The sequence below is a fragment of the Eptesicus fuscus genome, chromosome 22, assembly GCF_027574615.1.
Source record: "Eptesicus fuscus isolate TK198812 chromosome 22, DD_ASM_mEF_20220401, whole genome shotgun sequence".
Lineage (NCBI taxonomy): Eukaryota > Metazoa > Chordata > Mammalia > Chiroptera > Vespertilionidae > Eptesicus > Eptesicus fuscus.
Genome location: NC_072494.1, coordinates 15,079,090 through 15,105,432, shown reverse-complemented (window position 1 = coordinate 15,105,432; position 26,343 = coordinate 15,079,090). Strand labels below are relative to the sequence as shown.

Sequence of the window (26,343 nt, the reverse complement as noted above, 5' to 3'; positions counted from 1 at the left end):
CTCGGTTCAACATCAGAAAAGAAACAAACTAGACATTTCTCAGAAACTGAAATTTTATAAAAAGGCATCTTTCTCTTATATCCATAAAATGATATAATTTTTTCCAAGTATAGAAATGTGTCATAAATTATACAGAATGTTCCTTAATTACAGTTCAATGCAACTTGGTACTTTCCTCCCTCCCTAAAAAATGAGAGAGAACCAAAAAATAATATATAACTGTATATATATATATATATATAGATTTATATTTATATAATAGACAAACCAAATATGAAAAAAAAATCATTTCCTCTTTGGTATAAAAATCAGACTCTCACCTTGAGACACACAAACAGACATGATGTTGGGTTTGTAAACTGTGTGGCCCAAAGGGCTTTCCCTGTCGAGCTTTCCCCTCCCCCCTCGGAGGCCCACCCACCCTGCCTCACCACAGCCCACCGCAGCTCCACCTAACGGAATGTTCCAGATCTCCGTACCCCACACCCGGCTCCGCACCCTCCCTGAGGACCCCTCCACCGAAGACGAGGAAAGGGTTCTTCCCAAGATGAACGGAGGAAGGAGGGGCCGAGGCTCCGGGCAGTCCGGTCCAGACCACGCCGGGCACAGCAGCACCTCCACGCCCGGGCGCGTGGCCTCCACCACCGCCGCCCCGACACCGGGCCCAGGGGGTGGGCCCTTGTTTACCGGAGGGAGAGGCAGAGGCCAGCTTCCCCTTGCGGGCCGCCTCAGGTCCTGGGGTACAGGTGCAGGAAAAGGCCAGATGAGGAGGGAGGAGGGAGTCGGAAGGGACTCTGCTAATGGACTTGAGTCTACATTTAAAACGAAACAAAACCTTTTTTCAGGACTAAACTTCATCCCCAGCTTTTGGCCAGAGAATGACTGGGCCACTTTCCCAGGCTCCAGCCCAATGCCAGCAGGACTGACGGAAACCAGGAGTTGATATGCGTGTGTGGTGGGGGCGGGGGCAGCTCTTCACTCTCAAGGTGAGGAAGGAGGCAGGACCAAACCCTCCTTTCTTCTCTGCGCACCCGCTCTGGCTCACAGGCGCCTCCCGCCCTGGTCAGCCTCTCTGCCCCTCAGCCCCTGGAGGGCCAACCCGGCGCTGCAGCTCCCCCCAAACCACCCACAGCCAGCCAGGCTGGGCACCTGCGTGTGCCAGCCTCCTCTTTCCCAGGAGAGTTAAGACCCGACCACAACACAGAAGTCACCTAGAGGCCTCCTCCACTTGCCAAATAAAAAAGACAAAACCAAACTAGACACAAACACAAACCAAGGAGAGACATACCCGATGTGCGGGGCCCAGGGCCCCAGCAGGTCTCTGGCTTCCCGGCACGATACATTCTTATGATTGGGGAACGGGGCCGCGAGGGCCCCCGGGCAAGGGGAGTAGAAAAATACAGAGACGGGAGTCTCCCTGTGGGTTCCCAGGCAGGCAGGGGCAGACCCCATCTCTCACAGTTTTTTCTTGTTTTTGGTTCCACATCCGGGCCCCCACTGGGGCTGGTTCCAGATGGCCAAGCCCCTACTCTGCTCGAGGCCTGTCCCCTCCACCCTCCCAGCTAGCGGGAGGGCCCCCGGCTGGGAATGTCCCAGACGCTCCCGATGGGGCCAGCAGGACAGAGTCCACCAGGGGAGATGCCCGGAGAGGCAAGGCAGGAGGGCCCGCCGCTCTTAGCCACGGTCCTCTCGGCGGCCGCCTGCCCTGGGTGCTCTGATCGCCGGCACGGGGCAGAGAGGTCCCAGCCTTCATCCCTTGAGGGGCTTGTCGGCCCCTCCGCTGGGACTGCTGGTGCCGTCACTCTTCCTCCTGCGCAGGCTCTCGATCCAGCTGGAGCTGGAGCGGGCGGTAAAGCTGGAGAGCGCCAGGGAGCTGAGCCGCATGTTCTTGCCGGACATGATGAGCTCCCCGAAGCCTTCCTGGTGGGAGAAGGCGTAGCCAGAGCGCCGGGACCCCGTGCGGCCCACCCGCCGCATGCAGCGGTGCTGGGCCTTCTGCTTCTTCCTCACCAGCTGGGTGTAGCGGACCTGGGGGGGGGGGGGCATGAGGAAGGAGTGGCCATCAGTGCGGCTGCGTCAGACCCCCCCCCCCCCCCCCCCCGAGAAGGGACCCAGAGCCCCAGGACAGGGCAGCATGGGGACCACCACCACCGACACAGGAGGCACGGAGCCCAAAGCGGCAGCTGCGAGAGTCCGTGCCAGAGGGGCTTTCAGGCGCCGGCTTCTCACCGTGTCGGAGAGATCGGGCCTCAGGTTCAGCTTGAGGAACCGAAAGGCGACCACAGGCAGGATGCAGACGACCGTGGTGAGCGCGATGGTCAGCCACACGGCGGGCTGGGCCAGGGTGTTCTGCGCGTTCCCTGAGAAGGCAGAGGAGTCAGAGGCCCCGGGAGCCCCACGGTGCACAGCTCCCCGTTTCTATTCCTGGCGGCCCCCCTCCCCCAGTCTCACAACCTAAGTCATCCTGGCTTCCGGCTCCTCCCTGCTCCCCATAAAGATGTCTCCAAATGTGACTCCAGCTCCAAGCTCCCCCCAGAACGTCAGGCCTGTTTCTTTAACTGCCTTATGTGACGTCTCTCGAACATCCAACACCATCTCCATTCCCAACGGCCACAAGTGAGCTATCGTTCCCTCCACCCCAACCTGCTCCCTGGCCCCAGCTCCAGAAACACGCCCTCCCCTTCTGCTGCCACCACTGAAGTCCCGAAGCCACCTCGGACCTCCCTCTCTCCAGCTGCTCGTCCAATCCGTGGGCTCTATTCCCAACATGCCTGTGGCATCCCGCCCCGTCCGCTTCCCGCAAGCCACCCCTGCGCTCACCGGGGTTACTGCTGGAGCACCTTCCCCCTACACTTCCTTACCCCAAATCAGCCAGCGTGACCCTTTAAAACCACACGGCGGTTTATGACAACTCCCTGCTCCGCGCCCTCTCGGGGCTTCCTCTCACGTTTAGGTTAAAATGCTAAGTTCTTACTCGGACCTATATGGGCTTAAATGATCTGGACCGATTCTCACCGCCCCCCACCCCACTGCCCCAGCCCTAACCTCCAACTCTATTTCCTATACACACACACACACACACACTCCTCCCCTGCCCAGGCCCTCCCTGCGAGCCCCCACCTGCGGCTTCTGTATCACTGCTTCTTCTTCTTGGAGCATTCCTTCCCTTCATTCAGATTTCTCTGCTCTTCCTCAAGAGGAAGGATGACTGTTCCTACCCCTCTCTACCCTACTTGGTGTTTCTTTATAGCTCCAAACAGTGTATCTATGAACTTATACGCTGTGTGTCTCTCTCACTGAAATAGGAAACCCAGGAGGGCAAGGATTCTGCCTGTTTTGTTAACGGCTGCATCCCCAGCATCCAGAACAGCGGGTGACCTAAGTAGGGGCTGACCGAAGGCCCACAGGATGACTAAGTGAAAAGATCTAGAGAAAATGCCAAAAGTGCAAATGCATCTTTCACCTCATGCCCCCCAACCAGCCCCTCCGTTCGCCACCCACCACGGCCACCTCGTCACCAGTCCTGAACAGCCGTACACTCAGTCCCTGCCGTAGTTTCCTCACTGGCCATCACTGCCAGAGTCATCTTTCCGAAGTAATCCTTTGCTGTCATTCCCCACTCTCTCCTCAAAAGACAAAAAGCCCTGGCCGGTTTGTCTCAGTGGATACAGCGATGGCCTGTGGACCGAAGGGTTCCAGCTCCGATTCCCATCAAGGGCACGTACCTCGCTTGCAGGCTCCTCCCCGGCCAGGAGGCAATCAATCGATGGGTTTCTCTCACATCGATATTTCTCTCTGTCTTTCCCTCTCTCTTCCACTCACTCTAAAAATCGATGGAGCCCTGACTGGTTTGGCTCAGTGGATAGAGCGTCGGCCTGCGGACTCAAGGGTCCCAGGTTCGATTCCGGTCAAGGGCATGTACCTTGGTTGCGGGCACATCCCCAGTAGGAGATGTGCAGGAGGCAGCTGATCGATGTTTCTCTCTCATCGATGTTTCTAACTCTCTATCCCTCTCCCTTCCCCTCTGTAGAAAATCAATAAAATATATTAAAAAAAAAAAAAAGAAGATAAAAATCGATGGAAAAATATCCTCGGGTGAGGATTAAAAATAAAAATAATAACAATTATTATAATAATTTAAGAAAAAATAAAGACTCCTGCCCTGGCCGGTTTGGCTCAGTGGATAGAGCGTCGGCCTGCGGACTCAAGGGTCCCGGGTTCGATTCCCGGTCAAGGGCATGTACCTTGGTTGCGGGCACATCCCCAGGTGGGGGCGTGCAAGAGGCAGCTGATGGATGTTTCTCTCTCCTTGATGTTTCTGACTCTCTCTCCCTCTCCCTTCCTCTCTGTAAAAAAATCAATAAAATATATATTTAAAAAAAAAAAAAAAAAATAAAGACTCCTGGCAAGTCAGATGCCAACCTGACAGCCTGGCATTCTGACGCCTCGAATGCCCGACCTTCCGCGGCCTCCCCGCCACGGTTCTCGGCGGGTGTTCCGGCGCCACCCTGGCCGGAGCGCTCTCCGTGCCCTAGAAACAAGCGGCCCTTTCACACTGTCAGCTCCCTGACTTGGACCGACTCCCCAGTCCTGGCGCACTCACAGCAGCCTCCTGTGTGGGCCTCTCCCTGGCCACCCCACAGGCACTCACTTTGCTGACCATGGCCCCTGCCAGGCCCTGGCCTCCTTTGGGCCCCGACTGCGGACAGGCTAGCAGGGCTGCTCTTCACTTTCACGGACACGGAAGCCCCCTGAGGGCAGCGCCGGGGTCAGACACACCCAGCCATCCCCCCAGAACTCCTGGCACCTGAGGAGCACCGAATAAATGCTCGCGGAGTGCGACCGGCTACCTACCCTGTTAGTCCCAGAACAGTCGTGACACCCCAGCGCTCCCGGGGGAAGCCACAGACTCACCCACAAACCGGAACTGGTTGGGAAACATGTCGAAGAGCCCATTGCTGTGCATGGCGAAGAGAATGGCAAAGTACACGGCCACGCTGCCCCAGATGAAGAAGTGGTTGATGGCCGTCCAGTAGCCCGTATCCAGCCCAATCTGCAACAAGCAGGAGCTGTCACAGGCGGAAGGAGCCAGCACCCCAAAACCCGCCCCCTTCCCAGCAACAGAACGGCAGTGCCCGGGGAGGCCCAGGACAGGAGGCTCACTCCTTCCAGAGGCGAGGGCAGTTCCCCAACTGCCTCATACCTGCACGCTGACCACGATGACCAGCGACGTGGCCACAGTGACCGCAAAGGACTGGTAGTCGGCCAGCTGGGTGCCATCATCCCGGGTGGCCTCCGCAAACACGCCGTAGGGGATGAAGAACATGAGGACGGAGGTGTAGATGCCCTGGGCGATGCAGATGAAGAATTCCCGCTTGTTGAAGAGGAGGTTCAACTGGCCTGGCTCATACAGCTTAGGGTACTCCATGCTCCGCTGCTCGGGGACGTCCTGTGTGGGGAGGATCAGGTCACAGACGAGGCCTCAGAAGCGGCCGTTCTGACTCGGGCAGCCCCTGTCCCTGCCTCCTCCTTCCTAAGTTCTTTGACACTAGATCTAACTTCCAGCCAACTGCCCCCAATCCGTCTTTGCTCAGCCACCCAGGGGAGTTACAGGTCCGCTGTGGCTGAGAGGAAGAACACCCTGCCGGCTGGGAAAAGGCCGTCCCCGGGGCCACAGGCAGAGGGCACAAGTCCCAGGCCCACCACTGTCAGCGTGCCTCCTGCACAGCCATGTCTTTCTCCCCATCCTGCTTGATCATCACACCCCATACCTGATCGAAGACCCCCATGGCCAGGACTGGGAGGGAGGTATATACGATGTTGTAAAGGGTGATGAAATACTGGTCGTAGACGGTCTGGAAAGAAAACGGGGGGGGGGGGGGAGGAAAGAACATGTAGCCTTTCTTCACGACAAACCAGGTGGAGGAAAACGGCGATGTGGCGTATATGGAGCCCCAGGGAATTTTCTGGAAGCCCCGCCCACTCCTTCAACAAGCATTTTTTAAATGCATGAACCAGACAAAAGCTAGGCCCGAAGGGACTGAGCTTTGAACAGAACAGATACAATCTCTGCCTTAAGGAACTTACAGACGGACAAGCCAGTGGACTATGAGCTCACTACCTGGGCTGAGAAGCCGCAGAAGAAGCCAAACCAGAAGTGGACCATGGTGAAAGCAAAGTTCTTGTAGAAAAAATAGCAGAGGAACTTGCACATGCGCAGGTAGGACCAGCGCCCGTGCACCAGCAGGAGGCGCTGCAGAAACTTGAACTGGGAGAAGGAGTAATCGGAGGCCAGGACAGCCTGGATCCCTTCTTGCCCGCTGATGCCCACACCGATGTGAGCCGCTGCAGAGACAAGAGGGCACACGAGGGTGAAGATGGCCACACACCCGAGAATCCCACCAACGCAGAGCCCCGTCCCCCGTTAGTCTTCCCTGGTTCCCAACCCTCGGGGGCCCCTCCCTCCGTCCTCCCACCCAACCTACACACCGACACACGGCACTCACTTTTGATCATGCTGACGTCATTGGCTCCGTCCCCAATGGCCAGGGTCACGGCCTTCTTGTACTTCTTCACCAGCTCCACCACCTGCGCCTTCTGCAAGGGGGTCACCCGGCAGCAGATGACAGCTTTGCAGGCGCAGGCCGTCTCCAGAAACTCCAGCTCCATGTCGGCCTCTAGCGCGTGGGCCTGCGACACAGAGAGCTCTGAGAGGCCCCGCCTTCCCCAGGAGGGACCTGGAGTCAGCCCCGCCCCGGCCCCTGAGAGCCCCGCACAGCCCCCTGAGAGCCCCGCACAGCCCCCTGAAGCCGAGGGAAACCGGAACCAGGTAAGACATAAAGGCCATTCGGAGAGAAGTGCTCTCTGGGAAAACGCTGCCCAAACTCAGGATGGCATCACTCACCAGACTGTGCCCGTTGATGACCAGGGCGTACTCCCCAGCAACCGCTTCCAGGACAGAAGTGAGCTTGGGAGAAGAAGGGTTCTCGTGGTAGGTAAAGCCATTGCCTACGGTGCGGGACGGGTCCACCATCTTCTCCCGCGCCTTCCTGGGAGGGGATAACGGAACCGTGGTCTCCCTGGACAGGAGCAGGGATTCCAGCCCAGCCAGGGCCCAGGAGGCCCTGCCCGACCCGTGCTCACCACACGGAGCACCCGCCAGCGCGGGCCCGTTTACCTGAGCTCCTCCCGCACCTCCAGGACGGTGTGGCCAGTGACCACGAACACCTCGGACATGTCGTCCGTCAGCATCTTGCAGGAATAGCCAATGTTCACAGCCGTCTCTACCAAGAGAGAACGCAGGAGCTACGGGCAGGCCCCCAACAAAGTCAGCGCCTCTCCTGCCTGGCGCCCTAGGCTCACGCAGGACCCGAGGGGGCTGCTGTCCAGAGGCAACGGCCTCTGCCCCACTGGCCTCTCACCTTGTTTGTCGCCGGTGAGCACCCAGATCTTGATGTTGGCCAGTGTCAGGAGGGCTATGGTCTCCGGAACCCCTTGCTGCAGCTTGTCCTCAATGGCCGTTGCGCCCAGCAGCTGAAACACCACAAGGGTCCCTGGCACGAGAGGCCCAGACCCGAGCCTTCCTTGCTCGCTCACCCTCGGCCCACGCAGTAGCCCGTACCATCATGTCGCTTTCAATCTCCTCGTACACGCTGGCCAGCCTGTCCTCCCGGCTGTCCTGGGCCAGGCTGGCCTGGAGCCGCCTGTCAGCCCACTCCTCATAGTGCTCTTCCTCCAGGTCCTTGTAGGCCAGCACCAGGGTCCTCAGCCCTTCCCCTGCATATTCCTGGAGGCAGAGGCAGGAAAGTCACCCCTCGCCCCGCCCCCCGCACGGAGAGGAGCAGAGCCCCGGGGCCCTCCTCGCCTCACACCTACATTCAGGTGGTCAGTGGTGCTGGTGAGCAGCTCCTGGGTGGAGGGGTGGAGCCTGTCCAGCAGGATAGTGTCAGCCCCTTTGCAGTAGAGTCGGATCTTGCCCTCTGGGTTTCGCACTGAGTGAGGAGGGGGAGGGGGGCCCAGAAAAGCTCAGGCCGGTGAAGACCCCGTCGTCCACATAGCAACAAGGGTCACCCAGCACCCCTCACCCCATCCCACGCGTGCAAGCTGCCCCGCGTCCTCCGGCACCCGGGCCCGGCCTCACCTATGACCGACATCCGCTTCCGGATATTGTTGAAGTCCAGGATGGCCAGCAGCTGGTAGGTGACGGCTGAGCCCAGCTCATGGACAGTGATGGTCTTGGGGGTACGAGAGCGGAACACGAAACCAAAGTTCCGGGCGGCGGTGACCAGGGCCCCCTCGTCCGGGGACTGGGCTTTGTAGAACAGCTCCCCTGGGCGGGAGGAAGAACACACGTGGTGTAAGTGGCCACCCTCTCAGCCGTGCGTCCCCCCCGGGGAGCCCCAGGGCAGCCGCAGTGCACGCAGTCCCCAAGCTTGAAGGCCCGCGTCAGGTAGGCGAGAGCGCCAGCCAGCTCTGCAGCTCACCTTCGTTCTTTTCTTCTGACATAACAGTATGGCACAGGGAGAGGAGGCGGAAGAACTCATGCACGTGGGGGTCCCCCATCTTAACGGCCTCCAGGAGGGTGGGGTCCCAAAATAAGAACTTCTGGTCCGCCAGAGGATTGAAGGAGAAGTCGACGGGTTCAGGCCTCTGTGGCAGGTAAGGGGGCAATCAGGAAAGAGTGGGTCACCAGGCAGTACCCCAGGAAAGGCGCTGTCCCCACCCTACTGCTCCCTGCCCTTCTAACTCTCAGGAGGAGAGCCCAGGATCCTGTCCACTGTGGACCTCAAAATTCCCAGCTGCCACCTCTCCCTTGAAATACCCATTTCTCCACGCAGCTCCCACCTCCTGACCAGAGAACACAGCGCTCCTAACTACACCACCTGCTCCGGGGGGCCCGTTTAACTGGCCAACAGAATCCACAGGATCCCCGTGGAGGCTGCACCTACCTCTCCCACTTCAGCTTTGTGTCCCAGGACATCGAACACATCACCTACACAGCCAGCACGGAGAAGCAGCATCAGTGCTAGCGTCCCTTAGAGCAAGGTGAGAAACCCCCAGCTCTCCCTCCTCCCCCGCCCCCACCCCCAGGCACCTGAAACCCACAACCCGAATTATTGAGCAGACGTCACACCGATTCACACTGCTGACTCAAAGGACAGGCGGCAACAGGCACCCTGGATCCTTGGAACCCCAGGACTAAAAGTCATGGCACCCACTGCTCCCCATCCTGTCCCTGGGACCCCGCCCCCACCGCATGCCTCCCAGGGCAGCTCCTGTTTTACAGCCCCCCTCTCCCCCCAGCAAGGGCTCCCAAGCCTCCTGGGGTGCCTCTCACCCTTTAGGCCTACACAGCAGACAAGGCCTCACACCCTGGCCCTCAGGCCCGAGTTAGTACAGAAAGCAGTTACAGGAACTCCCTGTGCATGAGAGTCAGACATCGCACACCCTGCCCAAGCCATCCCAGCAGCTCAGCCACAGGCCCTGCCACAGGGCCACACCAGGAAGACCATGGTCACATTCCAGAGACTCACGAGGCCCCTGAACAGCAACACAGGGTGAGCCTAGCACGCCACAGGGCAGCCCAGATGCAACCTGGCCAGGACGCCCCGGGGCCAGGCTCTCCGGCTTCACTGCCAACAGGTGCTCCCCCACTGCCTGGAGCCGAGGCCGGGCGAGAGGTCAGCAGACGGGAGGGAAGCACTGTCAGTGTCTGCTTCCTGACGGGGGACCCCGAGTGGACCCTTTCAAGGCCCCGCCCCCCCCCCCCCCAGGCCCCAGGAGGAAAGAACTAAAAACCCCAAATGTCAGGACAGCCGTGGGAGCCCCGTCCCGGCGGCGCCACCCACCGTAGCTGCGGCCGTGGACGGAGCACTTGCTGAAGACCATGATGTTCTGGGTGAGGGTCCCCGTCTTGTCGGAGAAGATGTACTCCACCTGGCCCAGCTCCTCGCTCAGGGTGGTGGTGCGGGCCTCCGCCGGCGTCCGCTTCCTGGAGCAGAACATCTTCTTGTCCCAGTTGATGAAGTAACTGTGGCCCAGGCGAATGACCTCCACGCTGCACGGGAGACAGGAGGTGAGGCCGGGCGGGAGGGGGGGGGGGGCCCACCCACACAGGCCTTCTCCGCAGGCGCTCCGGCTGGGGCTGGGGAGAAACGAGAACAGTGACACCTGGGCACCCCCTGGGTGGGGCGGCGGGAGGAGAGCCGGAAGGTGGAGCCAGCCACGCGCGGCCGGCAGAGCAAGTCCCCGACCCCGACCCCGACCCTCGGATGCTCTCCAGACAAAAAGGTGCAAAGGGTCCGGCAGGCGGGGCAGACAGCACAGGCAGAGGAGCGAGAGGGACTGGAGACAAGGCATTCGGCCAGTTCTTACCTCGGGACTAAAAATACAGAAACCATGCAGAGAAAACAAGAGAACGTGTGAGAGAAAAAAAGAGAGAGAAATAATGAGGGTGCTGCGCGTGCCACAGCAACGCACGTGCCACCTCCTCAGGGGCCGCGGCGGGAGAGGGAACCACTGGCCACACGCCGCGGACACCCTTCCGCCTGGCTCAGGGCTCCAACCCCGACCCGACGCGGTGGCTTTCAGAAAGAACCGGAGGCCAACGGGGACGCTGACTCTGGAAGGCGGGGGGGGGGGGGGGGGGGGGGGGGCCTCAAAAACCTGGGAAAGGACCTCAGTTCACAGGGGCACGGTGTTTTCAACCTGCCGAGGTGGCCCACACCCTCTTCTTGGCTGGGCGTGTCCTCTGGGATGTGGACTGTCAGGGTTTCGGAAAAGGCCCCGTGTTAGGTCCGGGACAGCCAGCAATGGGGCCACGTCTGGGACCCTGCTTCTGACCCGAGGTTGCGCTCAGGATCCAGGTGATAGGCAAACACTGAGCTAGCTGGAGACACCTTCTCGGACGTTCCCCCCACTCAGCTGATGAAGCGCCACCCCCAACCCCCATTTCCCCCAACCACACGCACTGTGAACTTGAGGAGACTTGGAAAGAAAACTTCCTTAGGCGGCTACCGTGGGCTTGAACACAAAACACCGAACAGCAAAGCCCAAAGATGGGGGGAAAGTTAGGTGGGAAGCAAGAAAACACTTAAAAAGTGCTGAAGAATCAGAGTTACCATGGCAATGACGGACATGCTACCACCCAATATTTGAAAAGTAAGTTTTAAGTTTTAAGCTATTTTCCAGTCCAGTGTCTTATATCAAGGCATCCCGATGAAGGCAGACCAGGTATTGTCATTCCCATTTTACACGAGAAAACTGAGGCCTCGAGTGACTGTGGATTTACCCGGGCCACGTAACTAAGGAGAAAGCAGGGCCGAACCACAAACCCGAGTCTCCTCTTAATGTTCTAGGAAAGCCCTCAGCCCAGGAGCTCTGCCTCCTGTCACTGCCATCGGCACTAGGACTCGGGGGCTAGTGGGGAGACTGCAGGACTATCTGGGGAATCTGCATGAACAACAAAATGGCTTATGGGAAGAGTTCTCAGGCTCCAGAAAGCATTTCCTGAAAAAGGTGCAGGGTCACGTAACTCCAGTGCAAGGCACTAAGGACAAAATTCCTCTCTTGGCCACTCTTCCTTCCTCCTCTTTTTGTTCATCCTCACTGGTCCAGCCCTCGTTAACAGCGTCCTCAAGCATCCTAGATGTCTCCTTGATCCTATTAATGCACACCACTGTCTGCCAACACTTCCTAAAACATTTAATTTTTTTTTTAGGAATCTGTTAATGGTTTATTAAGTACAAAGGTCAGAGGCAAAAATTCAAGACCCTCCACAATTGGGAACAAACTTATGTTTCCAGCTCTCTGCCCCACAGCCAAGTTGTCCTGTGACCATTCCTAGGTTCCCATTTCCAAGCCTGTGTTTCTAGCCCTCTTCCCCATCCCAGCCACCACTCAAAGCCCAGTTCCACAGCCACCTCCTCAGAGATGTCCTCCCTGATTAGCTGTGCAGGGAACGACGCCCTCCCACATGGCATCTCAGTGTCTTACGCTGCTGGTCTCGCCCCTCCCCTAACAGTCTGCTGCTTCTGAAGGCAGAGGCCATGTTCCACGTCTCCGCGTCCCCTGGCTGTACACAGAAGCCTGCAGGCGGAAGGACTTCTAAGACGCTTGTTCCCGATCTGTTTTATAACGCGTTCACATCTTTCTTCCTTGCCTAGAGTGAAGGAGATCCATTCCTACCTCACCTCTGCATGTGCCACGCACCTAACACGCTTCCTTGCACAAAGTCAGCATGCAACAAACATGTGACAAATAAACAACACCGTTCTCATTCTTGCACAGTCGAAAGTGCCCGGGAGCTGTGGTGAAGTGAGCTCTGCACACAGAGAGAAACAAACAACATAACATGTTCACAGCACGGGAAGGGGACGCCACGTTCCTTCTCGAGGATGTCACCTTCACAGACAAGAGAAGCTGGCCACGGGGCAACCCCCGCTCCCTGGAGAGACCCCAGGCACAGAGAGCAACATACCTGACGTAGAGCGATATGGGCACGACGGTGTTGAGGATGATGATGTAGGACCAGAAGGAGAGGAAGCCAGAAAAAAAGGCACTGTCTACCGCCTCGTCCCAGGGCAGGTAGACCTGGAAGCGCATCCCGACCTCGTGCTCCCAAATGGCATTGCCAATGGCCAGGATCACCCCCATGCAGACCAGGAATCCAAAAATCTGGGGAGGAATGAGAAGCAGAGGTGAGGCTGCCACGTAGGAGGCCCCCCCAAACCAAGTGCGTCCCTGAAGGTCATCGCTCACACCTGATCCTGCAAAAGCTCAGACATCTTTTTTGTTTGTTCATCCTCTCACCCGAGGGGATTTTCCCACTGATTTTTAGGGAGAGGGGGAGAGAGGGGGAAAGACAGAGAGAAACATCGATGTGAGAGAGACACAATCGATTGGTTGCCTCCTGCATGCGCCCCGACCAGGGCCTGGGCCAGGAAAGAGCCTGCAACCGAGGGACGTGCCCTTGACCAGAATCGAACCCGGGACCTGCCGGAAACCAAACATTGTCACTTGGTAGTTATGTGAAAAGGGAACCCGGCAAGGCTGGTCAACCTTGAAGCTAAAGGTCAGAGCCAACCACTCCCTATCTAATTGAGACGATGGTAACTGAGGCAACTTCCCCACCAAATAATCATGTAAATCCATATTGATAAAGATCATCTGTCTGTTACTGGAATTACCTGCCTAAGGGCAATGGGTGTATCTCAGAACTCTAATAAAAGGGATAGAGCAAAGGCCAGAGCTTGGTAGTCCTCCCACTAGAGGTGGGCTCCCGCCTGGCCCCACATTTTCCCAAATTGATTCTTTTCTAGCTTCTCTTCATTTTGATTGCGGCCTTCTCCAGAAACCGGACCCGAACGGGATCTCTGAAACACGCGGGACGTGACAAGGGATCCCACACAGGGACCCTTCCGTCGCGGGCCAACACGCTATCCACTGAGCTAAACCAGCCAGGGCCAGCATGTTTAAAATGGTGGCACACGTGGACATGACCTCAAAACATTTCCCCAATAGGTGTTTTTTTTTCCTTGCTATGTTGATAGCATAGCAGCATTCAGCCTACTGGGGACATTTTACTAACCTTAATTTACATTGCCAGATCACTGTCCACTATAAATCTAACACGAGCTATAGGAGATTTTTGTAATAGCCGTTGGTAATCAGTGAGATTTGATGATGGCCATCTTAGATGTCTGGGGCCTTGATGTCCTTTGTCTAGCTAATCCTTCTCAGTTACCATACAGCTTGTGATCATGATAATCTCTATTCCTGTTATATAGGACAGACCGAAATGACATCAGGATTGAGCAAAAAAGGGAGTAAGATGATTAAGACTCAAACTCAGGAGGAACTAAGGCAGTGGAAGAACTCAGAACATGTGAAATTCCTTAAAGAAATAAAAGTTTGTTAACTTTAAATAATTGTGCCTATGTTACAAATAATAAAAGCCCTCTGTACTTTTTGTAAAAATAAAATAAAATGGTGGCACACGCCAGTGGGAAGCACCCAGAAGTGGCAACAGGTTCTAGTCTGCCGCCGACAGCACGTGGCCTTCTCTCTGAACATTTCCCCATCTGTCCGATGGGGCGCTGAAATCGTTGTGCAGCTCCCGCCTGACAGCCTAGAACCCTTACGAGACCTCAACGATGATAAAAGTGGGAAGCATTTGAGATCTTGCTTCCTGATATGTCCTCAATGTTGCTCAAATAAACTCTTATAAAATTTTCAACAGGCTTTTATTTAAAAAAAAAAGAAGAAGAGGAAAAAGATGAGAAAAGTGGGGGAAAGCTGCTTTCAAAACTCCGAAAGAAACTTACTGGAAATCACCCATTTACTTGAGCTGAGCCTCCACAAGCCAACAACAACGCCAAATTTCTGTCATGCTCATTATCTCATACAGATTGCCCCCCGCCCCCAAATTTTTAAAATATGTTTTTATTGATTTCGGAGAGGAAGGGAGAGGCAGAGAGAGACAGAAACATCAATGATTTGAGAGAATCATTGATCGGCTGCCTCCTGCACATCCCACACTGAGGACCCGAGCCTGCAACCCAGGCACGTGCCCTGGCTGGGAATGGATCCGGGACCTCCTGATTCATAGGACGACGCTCAACCCCTGAGCCATGCCGTCCGGGCATCCCCCACTTTTTAAACCAGGAAACAAATTGTATTTTCAGAAATGTAGATTTCTCGATAGCCAAAAATCTTATAAGACTTGTAGTCCTTGGAGAAGAATCCTAAGAAAATTTTGAAAGTTGAAAGTAAAAAATTGAGACCATTGTCTGATTTCAGACATCGATTTGCCAAGCTGCCTTCACTTTTTTTTTGGTTGTTAATTCTCAACCGAGAATATTTTTTCCATAGATTTTGAGAGAGAGAGAGAGAGTGGTAGGGAGGGGGAGGGAGAGAGAGAGAGAGAGAGAGAGAGAGAGAGGGAGAGAGAGAGAAACATCAATGTGAGAGAGACACATTGATGGGTTGCCTCCCACACGTGCCCAACTGACCGGGGCTGGATATTGAACCTGCAACCCAAGTATTAGGACATGCCCTTGACTGGGAATCAAACCTGCAACCCTTTTTTAAAAAAATTTTTAAAAAATATATTTTACTGATTTTTACAGAGAGGAAGGAGAGGGACAGAGAGTTAGAAACATCGATGAGAGAGAAACATCGATCAGCTGCCTCCTGCACACCCCCCACTGGGGATGTGCCCGCAACCAAGGTACATGCCCTTGACCGGAATCGAACCTGGGACCCGTCAGTCCGCAGGCCGACGCTCTATCCACTGAGCCAAACCAGTCAGGGCCAAACCTGCAACCCTCTGATGCTTGGGCCAATGCTCTAACCATTTTACCCCACCGGCCAGGGCTGCCTTCACTCTTTTTAAAAAATATATATTTTGTTGATTTTTTTACAGAGAAGAAGGGAGAGGGATAGAGAGTTAGAAACATCGATCAGCTGCCTCCTGCACGCCCCCAGGGATGTGCCCGCAACCAAGGTACATGCCCTTGACCGGAATTGAACTTGGGACCCTTCAGTCCGCTGAGCCAAACCGGCCAGGGCTGCCTTCACTCTGGATGCTTTGGAACAAAACAGGAGCCATCCTGGCACACAGGAGCCACCAGGGGGCGATGCAAGCCTCTGCCTGACAGACCCACTCTCTCAGGCTGGGTTTCCACAAGACCTTCAAGACCAGGGGGGAGACGGTCTCACCGCAGGCTGGGCGGACCGGCCTTTGCAAGCTGGCATGGGGAGGGGGAGGGCGGGCAGGCAGCAGGCAATGGGGGCGCATGAAGGGAGGAGAGAAGGGGAGAAGAACCTGACAAGGAGCTCAAATTTCTAGCCAAACAAGAGAAGGATTCGGGAATTGCCAAAAACTGAAACAGAAACTTTTCCTTGGGGATCCTTCCCTCTTGGAAGGCAGGGGGAAACACCCCATTAGACCCCGTTCTCCATCCCCCAAGTGGAAATTTTTCTTTTAATTCCTTCTCCATCCCCATGAAGGCCTCCTTGTCCCAGGCAAAAGCAAACAGAGGGTCACATGCTACACTAAGTCATCGTCATAACTGGAATCCAGAGAAAGGAAGACTTGTTTTAGCTTTAAGTTGTTGATTCATACGCGTTCTTTAAATAATATCTGCCAAAGTCTAAAAGGAACCTGAAATAAACACTGCCTTTGAGGGGCTGACCTGCCAGTGGCTTTAAAGCCAAAACCTGAAGCTTGGCTGCTGACCAGGGAGGAGAGACGGGAGCAGAGGGAGAAGCAGGCGGGCACGGCAGGGAGCCGTAGGCGGGAAGCCTTACCCAAAGCACCAGAGTATTCATTAGGCGATCGATACTCGTTCTCTTGAATTTCGTCCTGCCACTGTTCTGCATCAGCTTCGTATCAGGGCCTACCGAGGAAGAGGAAGGGCTAGCAAAGCCAAATCAGGAAACTGCCTCTGGGCCTCTGCCCAGGCCCCAGACTGCAGGACATCAGAGGGGAAGAGAGACCCAGGCTGGATGGGCAGGAGGCCTGGTGTTGGGGCGGCAGGGTTTTTACCTTCCTCATGGTCCCAGCCCTCTCGGCCTCCCACGCCTCTGAGGGCGGGCGGAGGAACCAACGCCTCCCTCCTTCCTCGGGGTCCTAGGGGGCTCACCTGCGAAGATGACCAGCCCGAAGCACCACTCGGTGTTCCGCAGCACGCAGCCCCGCAGCAGCATGTTCTGGTTGCTCAGGGGGAACTTGTTCTCCTTCCAGTAGAGCGTTCCACTGAATTTGTCCAGCTTGTTGTTGGGAGGTTCGCAGATCACCTCACCTGAACGGAAGACAAGAGCGCCACGGGCCCTAACCGGTTTGGCTCAGTGGATAGAGCGTTGGCCTGCGGACTCAAGGGTCCCAGGTTCAATTCCGGTCAAGGGCATGTACCTTGGCTGCGGGCACATCCCCAGTAGGGGGTGTGCAGGAGGCAGCTGATTGATGTTTCTCTCTCATCGACGTTTCTAGCTCTCTCCCTCTCCCTTCCTCTCTATAAAAAAAATCAATAAAATATATTTAAAAAAAAAAAAAAAAAGAGCGCCACGGCTCAAGGTACAGTCTGTAGCTTGACCAGGAGACAACGAAACAGAGGAAGCAGCTGAGGGAGAGGGTGTTAGGGCCCATCCCCACACCGCTGTGTCACTGTGAACTGATGGGAAAGGAATGGGGCCACAGGAACTAATATTAAGAGCACACACACCCTAAAGCACCGAACAGACTGTCAGATTACAGCGGGAAGGCAGGGGAGTGGAGGGGAGGCGGGGAAAGAGATCAACCAAAGGGCTTGTATGCATACATATAAGCACAACCAATGGACACAAGGCACTGGGGGGGTGGGATGAGGGCATGCGACAGGGGGTAGGGGAGGCTGGGGGAAGGTCAATGGGGGGGGAGGAGATATATGTACTACTATATGTAATACTTTAAACAATAAAAAAAAAGAAAAATACGCATTACATACAGAACAACAATAAAAGTTATGATGGATTTAAAAAAAAAAAGAGTACACACACCCTTGGACCCAGTCATCCCACTCTGGGGACTCTATTCTACAGAAATAATAGCACAGGTCACAATTTTTACTGAAGCATTATTTGAATAGAAAGACTAGACACAACTGAATGGTCAGTGAATAGTTGAGTAAATTATGATACATCAATTCTATGAAACAATATGCAGCTAGTAAAAAAATGAAGTAAATTTCTTTATATAGTGATGTGATAAGATGATGATGAAATGAACAGGTAGAGGCAGGTTGCAGGGATTTGGGTACAGTACGATCCCACTGATTTATGTTCGTATAAACCGAAAAAAAAGTATGAATAAAAACACATTCAAGTGCCAGTTAACCTTGACTATCTAAGAAGGTAGAACCGGAGGACAGGAGAGCTTTTTCCTGTGCATGCTACACAGTTTGTCTTGTTAAAGGAACATATAGCACACTATTCTGAATTGAATAAGAATAAGAAATAAGAATAAGCTGAAATTCTATCAACATACACAGCCAGGAGGGAGTTATCACCCATAAAGATCTCTTGAAATGACCATTAATTAAAAAATAAGTGGTAGTGCCCGACTGGTGTGGCTCAGTGGTTGAGCATCAACCCATGAAGCAGGAGGTCATGGTTTGATCCCCGTCAGGGAACATGGCTGGGTTGCGGGCTCGATCCCCAGTAGGATGCGTTCAGGAGGCAGATGATTAATGATTCTCTCTCATCATTGATATTTCTCTCTCTTCCTCTCCCTTCGTCTCTGGAATCAATAACAATATATATATATATAAATATATATATATTCATTTAAAAAATAAACATAAGCCCTAATCGGTTTGGCTCAGTGGATAGAGAGCATCGGCCTGCGGACTGGAAGGTCCCAGGTTCGATTCCGGTCAAGGGCATGTACCGTGGTTGCGGACACATCCCCAGTAGGGGGTGTACAGGAGGCAGCTGATCGATGTTTCTCTCTCATCGATGTTTCTAACTCTATATCCCTCTCCCTTCCTCTCTGTAAAAAATCAATAAGATATATTTTAAATACATAAATAAAATAAACATAAGTGGGAGCCACCTGGCATTCCTGACACCTCCACACCACCCACCCCACACCAGTCCAGGGAGCTCCATAATCACAGCAACAAGAAGCCAAAAGGAGAAAGTACAATTTAAACCCCAAAACCCAACCACCTCCTCTTCCCGAAAGGCACTTCTCCGAAATCACTCACCATCGAACTTGGCCAGCTTACTGATGTCCCCCAACTCCCAGGTGACGGGGATCGCCTGGCGCACTTTCATGTTGGTCTCTCTGGAAGGACACCCACAGTCCTGCTTACCCCAAGTGTTCTTAAAGGTGCACATCCCTCAGGCCTGGGGACCTCTTTCCAAAACAAGCTTGTTACCCCTTCGGAGGCAGCAGGAGAGGTGTGACCCTGAGCAACTCACCCATCGAGTTCTGCTGTCTCTATGTAACACAACCCGTGAGGCTCACTGCTGGAGAGGAGGAGGAGGTCCGCCTAGGGAGAGACCTAATGAGAATCCCAAAGACCCGATCCTGCACCCGCCATGGACTCTGCGATGGTCCCTCCTTCCGCCAAGCACTCTCGGCTTGCTTAGTCCCAAGCATGCGAATGGCCAGAAAGGAGCCAGCCCCGACCGTACTAATAGGACACAGGAGCTTCTCATCCAACGTGTTTAAGAGGCAGCAGTAAACCAGGAGCGGCTCATCCTTTCTGCCAAGGAAGCACCCTGTAGGCCTAGAGGGGCACCTGGTGCCTTACCGCCACAAACTGGTTGTTTTCTAGCTTGATGATATCACCAACACAGACATTCATCCACTGCTCCTGCTGGAGGCTGAGGCAGCGAGAGGACAGAGAGGAGGCTGTCAGTAGCCAGAGAACTTCCCAGGGAACCCCTGTCCTCCCAAGGCCTTCCGTCTCCGACTGGCACTCACATTCCATTGATCAGCACCTGAGACTGTCGGTTATTCACCTGGTTATCACTCTTGTGGCGGAACTGAAAAGAAGGAAACGAAGAATGGTAAGACACCTTCTCCTGCTCCCAGCGATTTAGATGAATCAGTGGTATGCAGAGCATGCTGGGTACCAGCTATACAATGAGTGGCCAGATTATTATGATCTCTGAACGCAAAGTAATCTGGCCACTCAGAGTGTGTGTGTGTGTGTGTGTGTGTGTGTGTGTGTGTGTGTATTAGAGGCCCGGTGCATGAATTCATGCATGGGTGGGGTCCGGCCAGCCTGGCCAAGGGGAGGGAACATGGGCGGCTGGCTGGCCTGCCTGCTGGTCAAACTCCTGGTCGAGGGGACAATTTGCATATTAGCCTTTTATTATATAGGATATACACTGAGCGGCCAGATTACTATGCGTTCAGAGATCATAATAATCTGGCCACTCCGTGTTCATACACCTGTTCACAGATCTGCTCTCTCTCTGCCTCCCCCTCCCTACTCTCAGCCACAATAGCATGAATCTAGCTGGACCGGGTAAGGGACGGCAATGAAAACAACTCACATAGTCATCAGTGGCATCTTTAACAGCTGTGATGGTGAGGACAAGAACCAAAGGCACAATGGTGGTGAACCAGGACAGGGAGGAGATCTGTGGGATCAACTGGAAAGAGGAAAGAGAAGGCATGCCTCTGAGGCCCCATCCTACGCCTTCTTCTCCCCTCGACCTTTCTCACCCTGGACTGTAGTTGGCCTTGTGAGTTGCCAAGGGCCTCCCACGGGTTACTACTTACCTGCAGAATAAGAAGGAACAGGAAGTAGGTATTGGCAACTTCCTGGAACTGCTCAAAGAGGTTGACAGGCAGGAAGGTGAGAATATTGTACTTGGAGGTCTTGATGCAGTTACTCTGTGGCAGTGGAGAGAAGACGATGAGGCAGCCTCCAACCCCAACCCCGAACCAGACCGAGGGGGCCTCTTCATCTGCACTGCCCGACACCTCGGTCCCCCAAAGGCAGCACCCACCCACCCACTGTGCGGGAGGGGAAAAGAGAAGAGAAGGGAGTCTCATGGGGTCAGTGGAACCTCATCGCTGACAGGTGAAGGCATGAAACATTCAGCACAGCAGCAGGTGGAGGCTGCCTGCCCCTCCCCCAAGCACGCTCCAGTCAGCCCCGACCGAGGATGCGCCTGCACCTTTCCCGCTTCCAGCTCGGGAGGAGGGTCTGAGCGGGGCTCCAGGGCCACTCACCGCGTACTGGAACTTCTCATTGTATTCTCGGTCATTGGCCCGTGCCCTCCTTTCTTCTTCTGCAACGGAACAACACTGCGGTCAGGAGGGGCGAACCGAGGCCGGGCCCGACCACGTGTCAGGCCCGCCCCACCTTGTGGGGTTTACACTGAGGGCCCCCGGTTCTTTCCACGGTATCGCTCTAAGGAGCTGGCGCCACAGCCGAGGTGTCACTAAATTCCTCCCTCTAGTCCGCCTCTCCTCTCACCACCAGCCTGACTGCGGGGCCTTGCAGGCATCACCTTCACAAAACACGATGCCTTCTTTCCTCACCAGCCACCCTCAAGGTCTCCCACTGGGGGCAGGCCGTTCCTCTCCCCGTCCCATTAATTAATGCCTGAGGGTCCCATTAATTAATTAATGCCTGAGGCGTGTATGGTCTTGGGAATCCCAGAGGAATAGCAACTGGAGACAGAAGCTCCTTCTCCTGGGAACCCTGCAGACCTAGCCGCAGTGGTACCGTCCTCTCCGACTGGGAGGTGGGGAGGTGGCAAGACCGAGGGTCACAGTGCCCTGGAACTGCTCTGCGGCAGGATCCCAGCCCCACGTGCAGTCCCCCCTACAGGAGCCTCTGCTTGTCACATGTCACGGCAGTGGCTTCTGACTGGCCCGCAATGACATCACCTTATTTTAAAGCTCATCTTCAAGTAGAAGGGGGGGTTCAGGGATATGGGTCATGCGGACGGAGACATAGACAGGAAGGAGAGAGGAAAACAGTTGCTCTCTAAATGTGTGCCATCTGCACACATGTCCCCTATGTAACACATGTGTCACTGAGTGACCTATGACCTACACCTAGTCCTGAAAACTCCGCAGATCTGGGGCTGTAGGCACCAAGTTCAGGGACAGGACATGGGGTGTCTTAGGAGGGGTTCTCCAGCCCATCTCCCAGGGTCACGTTTACCACAGGCAGAAATAGGGGGCATCCTGGTCAGGCAGTCAACACAATGCCTTAAACCTGTCCTGGAGCCAGAGCAGCATTCCACACCCCTCCCCTCTCCCCTCTCCCCCCACCCCCTCCCCCCCTCCCGGGACCCCTGCAGAGCACACTGCGGAACAAACCTCAGACCACAACATCCTCTGCCCCCAGAGCCCTCCCTCTCGGACATCACTTTGCTCCCAGAAACTTCCCCAGAGGGGACCTGGGGCTGAGACCTCTGCTAAGCCACCAAAGACCATGCAGGGGAGAGTTAGGGAGCGGGCCCTTCTGAGCCAGGACCTCTGGGTCTGGAAAGGAGAGGTGCGGGGAAGGCGGGGGGAGGCTGAGGACAAGCGAATGTCAGGGTGGGAGAGGGGACACTGTGGGCCCGGGAGAGCCGCCAGTCGCTGCCTCCCGTTACCTGTCCCCCAAGAGGGCTTCTTTCGGCTCCAGGAGGGGGGCGCCCCGGCCCGGGCCCACTTCTCTGGCATCTCCTTGGGGACTGTCATGATCCCGGTTGGAGCGGGGGAGGGCGGCCTGGTGGTCGGTCGGTCCTCGGGCTCAGTGGCGCCGATGGGGCGGCCCCCCGGGGAGGCGCAGGAGCTGCGGCCGCTCAGAGGGGAGCCCGGGCCGTCGGGCGCGCACCCCAGCTGCAGCCCCAGCCATCCTCTCGGCCTCCCTCGCCCGGGGACGCCGCGCGCTCAATTACGCCGCAGCTGCCGGCCCGGACGCCCCAGCGACACCGCGCGCCGAGCGGTCCCGAGCCGAGCGCACGTCCCGGGCTCCGCCCCCGCCCGCTCCGGCCGCAGGGCAGCCGCCTGCCAGCGCCGCGTAGGCGAACGCCGGCGCCCCGCCCCGCCTCCCGGTCCGGCCAATGCGGGTGAGGGGACGACGGTGTTGTCGGGGGCAACCGCTTCCGTCCCACCCCCACCCCGCCGGCAGGAAAACTGGGACCCGGAGGATGAGAAAGGAGGGAAGGAAGGAGGGAGACGGGAGGTGAGAGGACGGAGGGGAGAAGGTGGAAACAGCTCCCCAAGCTCTCCGGGCCAGAGAGGAGCTGCAGGCCCCCCGAGAGAAGAGCCTGTGTGTTTAGGGCTGAGGGGCAGGCACTCGGCACCTCCCAGGGAACCCAGCTCAGGAGTCAAAGGGAAGGGATGAGGAGTTCCATCCACCCTCCTTCCGACTCATTACCATTGTCCCTCTCCCCTCTGCTCCCTGAGCCATAACCCCTCCTTCCTATCAGGTGTCCCTGAGAGTCCATGGGACAGCCCCCCCCTCCTGCCTGTCTTACCTGGGGGGCGCTTTTTTGCACACAGTGCCATCTCACCCAGCAAGGTCCCAGCAATCCCATGGGAGACCCTGCAGGAAGGTGACAGGTGGGTGAGGTCAAGAACCTGGGGGTAACCCTTCATTCCTTTCTTCAGACTCCTCCTGAAGGCTTTCTGCCCCAGGTCTAACCTCGCTCCTCCGTCCCCAGCCTCACCCACCAACTCCCCACCAACATTCTGCTCTGATGGGTCCCGGAAAAAGGAGACTTCCTCCCCCCGTGCCTCTGCCTTGGATAACACAGGGGGACTGACAGTTCACAAAAAGCAAGACCTGCAGGGGAAGGAAGGTGGCAGAGAGAGGAGGCCAGAGACTGACTGGAGGGGCACGGCTCTCAAGGTACCCACCCCAGGGCAATGGATGCCCCCACGTGCCCTCCTCGTGGCAATGAATGGTGCCTGTGTTTACTGGAAAGCAGAATTTCCACCAAAGGGCAGGGTGGGGTTGAGGGAACACCTGGCAGGGCATCAGGAAACAGGGTGGGCAGGCTCTCCCCTCCTCACAAGTGTGGAACCCTCCAATCCCCTCTCCCCCGTTCCTGGGGCTTTCCTGACCTCCGCCTGCAGGGGAGCTCACATCGGCAGCACGGCCTCCACTTCCTGTGCACAGCCCCCAAACCACTCCTCTAAGACGAGGTCAGCCGCCCTTCTGGACAAGCAAGGGAGCTTCCCAACCCCAGGAGGAGGTGTCCCTCCCCCTCTCCCACCCCAAGCCTATCCTGCCGGCCTGGCATTGGGTGCAGGTGCCAGGAGCATCAGTCAGCTGGACCTCTGCATCCTTCCGCCTTCCCTGTCCTTCCTCTCACCGGACGAGGTAAAAGTTCTGGCTTACAAGGCAGGGTCACAGAGCCTCACCCCTACTCCCCAGCCTGACCCAAAGGACACTGCCAGCCAGGTCCTGGCCCTCTGGTCACCTCCTCTTTCTTTGTCTGGATGGACAGCCTTCCTCCTCCTCAGTTCCCCTGCCTCCAGCCTACGGGGCACACCCCGCCAGCCTGTCAGCCCCGAGAGATACTAATTGCCTGTCTGCCCAACCTCTGTAATTACAGACTCTGGCCACAGCCCCGTCACCCACACCGGGTGTCTCTTCACAAACTCAGACGCCCTTCCTGAACCCCAGAGCAGGCAATACTGAAACCCACAAGTCCTCTTCCTCCCTGGCCCTCCCCAACCCTGGCCGCCAAGGGTGCCTGGCCCAAGAAGAAAAACCTCATCCACATTTTAGAGATGCCAAGCCTCCCCGAGGGCCCCCAGCCAGGGTCTCCACCCAGTCTAGAGTGTGAGTCATGGGAGGGTGGGGTGTGAAGGGAACGGTCAAAGGAGAGGATGCGAGGGTGGGCATCTCCAGTCCCCGGGCCAGCCCCACCCTCCCAGGGAGGCCATCGAGAAACACTTATCAGCCCACAGGTCTGGGTTTGAGTTCCGGAAGGAGCTGCACAGCTTTGGGGAGTCCGGAGCCTGGACACTGACCAGGAAAGTTGTTTAACCTCCAGGACCCTGGGGAGACCGAAAGCTGGCTGGTCCCAGACCTCCTCCCCTCTGGGGAGCTGGACTAGGAAGGGAAAGGGGGGGGGGAGACCTTCCAACAGGGACTCTTCTCACTTCTCTTTCCCAGCCTCACAGGGCCACTAGCCACTAGCCCTGCCCCCTCACCCTGCCCCAGCCCCAGCCCCTGCCCCAGCCCCCTCACCCTGCCCCAGCCCCAGCCCCTGCCCCTGCCCCAGCCCCAGCCCCCTCACCCTGCCCCTTCCTTGCCCCCTCACCCTGCCCCTGCCCCTGCCCTCTCTGCGGCCACATTGGGATAAAAATAGCCAGCTCTGGGAAGAAGGCAATGCTCCACGGAGGAAAACGCTCCTCCTCCGGGCCTGGCCCCGCTCCCTTCCACCCACCCCACACCCGGGAAGACTGACCCCTTCCTTCAGGGGGACGGGGTGTCTGTGGGCAGGGCAGGGAGCCGCAGAGACGGAACCAGGACCCCCGGCTCACCGCCGCCGCCGCCACCGCTGGCCGCCTTCCACCCAGGGCTCACTGCCCGCTCTGCGCCCCCAGCTGCCCCTCGCCCCACCTGGCTTTTCCTCGCGCCCACAAAGCCCGCGGCGCCCACCCCCCTCCAGGCGCCCGACCCGGGCCCGCCGCCCCTCTCACCCGCCGCCGCTCCACTCGCTTCCCCAGGGCGCCCCGAGCCCCGAGCGCCATCCTCCGTCCCGCAGACCCTTCCACGCCCATCCGCGGCTCCGCGCCCTCCGCCCTCGGGTCCCCCTCTCCCCGCCTCCCCGGCTCCCGGTCTGCCCCGTCCTCCCACCTCCCCGGGTCGGCGTCCGCAGCCTCCGCTCGCCGGCGCCCCGCGCCCCGCAGCCGCCCCGCGCCGGCCTCACCTCAGCGCTCGGCGCTCGGCGCCCGCCCCGGCGGCCCCGTCCTGCCCATGCCGGGGGCTGGGGCGGGGGCGCTCGGCTCGGCTCCCCGCGGGCTCCCGCCCCCCAACTGCAGCCCCGCTCCCACCGGGGCCTCGGCCCGCTACTTTGTGTCAGTTTCGGCCACGGCGGGGCGGAAGTGACGGCAGTGGCGGGAGAGGCGGGGGGCGGGAGTGGGTTTTGGGGAGAGGGCGGGAGGCGGGAGCCGCCATCTTTGTGCCGGGCAGGGGGGGGGGTCCCAACCCCCCGGAGGCCCCGCCGGCCGCGGCCCCGCCCACTGTCCCCGCCGCGCGGCCTCCGAAGCATCCAGGGAACACGCGGGAGGCGCGGCGGGTCTGAGACGGGCTTTATACGGAGGAAGGGAGCGGGCCGCTGTCCGCTCGGCTCAAAGGCGGCTCCTCGGGGAGGCAGGAGCCGGGGGCGGTGGAGAGCTTGTCCCGCAGGCCCGCCCCCCCGCACCCTGCGCTCCGCCCCGGCAGCCCGGGTCCGCTCCGCTCGCCCCGGCTCCGCTCCGGGCGTGGCGCCCCGTCCTTGAGTGACACAGCCCGAACGTCTCCGCATCGCGGTGCCTCCGCGTCTTCGCCGCGCTCTCCCTCCCGATCTCGGGGCGCTTGGATGGCGGTGTTCCACTGCCAGCCCTCCGCCCCGCCTTGGGGGAGGCAGCTCCCCCCGCCCGTACCTTCTATGAGGCGGGGGGAGCTGAATGCGGGGGCGGGGGCGCTGAGGTTAGGAGAACTGGGAGTCAGACCTGGGGACCAGGCTTCGGAGGAAGTCCCCACCACCCTGCAGATTTCTGCGGCTTCCCCAGCCCGGCTTCCAGGGGGGGGGCGCGCCCTCTGGCGGCCACAGGGAGGAACTACGTTCCTGGAAGCCCGCTGGGTCCCAAAACAGGCTTGTGGGAGGAGAGGATGAAGA

The 26,343-nt window shown here is 57.4% G+C and overlaps 1 protein-coding gene across 5 annotated transcripts; it reads right to left on the bottom strand.

Moving 5' to 3' along the window:
• Positions 1-41: 41 nt before the first annotated feature.
• ATP8B2 (ATPase phospholipid transporting 8B2) lies at positions 42-26,208 on the bottom strand. 5 transcript variants are annotated; one of them, XM_054711771.1, is made up of 28 exons: positions 26,108-26,208; positions 22,984-23,051; positions 20,735-20,793; positions 20,279-20,392; positions 20,050-20,148; positions 19,472-19,533; positions 19,299-19,371; positions 18,964-19,034; positions 18,747-18,826; positions 16,647-16,805; positions 16,312-16,400; positions 12,479-12,675; positions 9,849-10,057; positions 8,949-8,992; positions 8,484-8,649; positions 8,141-8,329; positions 7,876-7,991; positions 7,622-7,786; positions 7,422-7,533; positions 7,178-7,283; positions 6,905-7,049; positions 6,507-6,690; positions 6,122-6,345; positions 5,772-5,855; positions 5,204-5,449; positions 4,915-5,053; positions 2,230-2,360; positions 42-2,028 (listed from the first exon to the last, which is right to left on the bottom strand). In XM_054711771.1, the coding sequence occupies exons 2-28, from the start codon at positions 23,012-23,014 to the stop codon at positions 1,750-1,752; spliced, it is 3,573 nt and encodes a 1,190-aa protein (XP_054567746.1). In that variant the 5' UTR covers positions 23,015-23,051; positions 26,108-26,208; the 3' UTR covers positions 42-1,749. The 5 variants fall into 5 exon arrangements, with proteins under 5 accessions (XP_054567746.1, XP_054567744.1, XP_054567745.1 ...); XM_054711769.1 differs by lacking the exon at positions 26,108-26,208 and adding an exon at positions 25,393-25,552; XM_054711770.1 differs by lacking the exon at positions 26,108-26,208 and adding an exon at positions 24,423-24,562.
• Positions 26,209-26,343: the final 135 nt, after the last annotated feature.

Excerpts from the sequence above, each read along its gene's own strand:
- ATP8B2 (XM_008155748.3), bottom strand. The coding sequence starts at position 22,201 with ATGACAGTCCCCAAGGAGATGCCAGAGAAGTGGGCCCGGGCCGGGGCG. Across the intron at positions 20,794-22,113 it reads GAAGCCCTCTTGGGGGACAG|AAGAAGAAAGGAGGGCACGG; the intron begins GTAACGGGAGGC and ends GTTCCGTTGCAG. Across the intron at positions 7,787-7,875 it reads GCACCACTGACCACCTGAAT|GAATATGCAGGGGAAGGGCT; the intron begins GTAGGTGTGAGG and ends CTCTGCCTCCAG.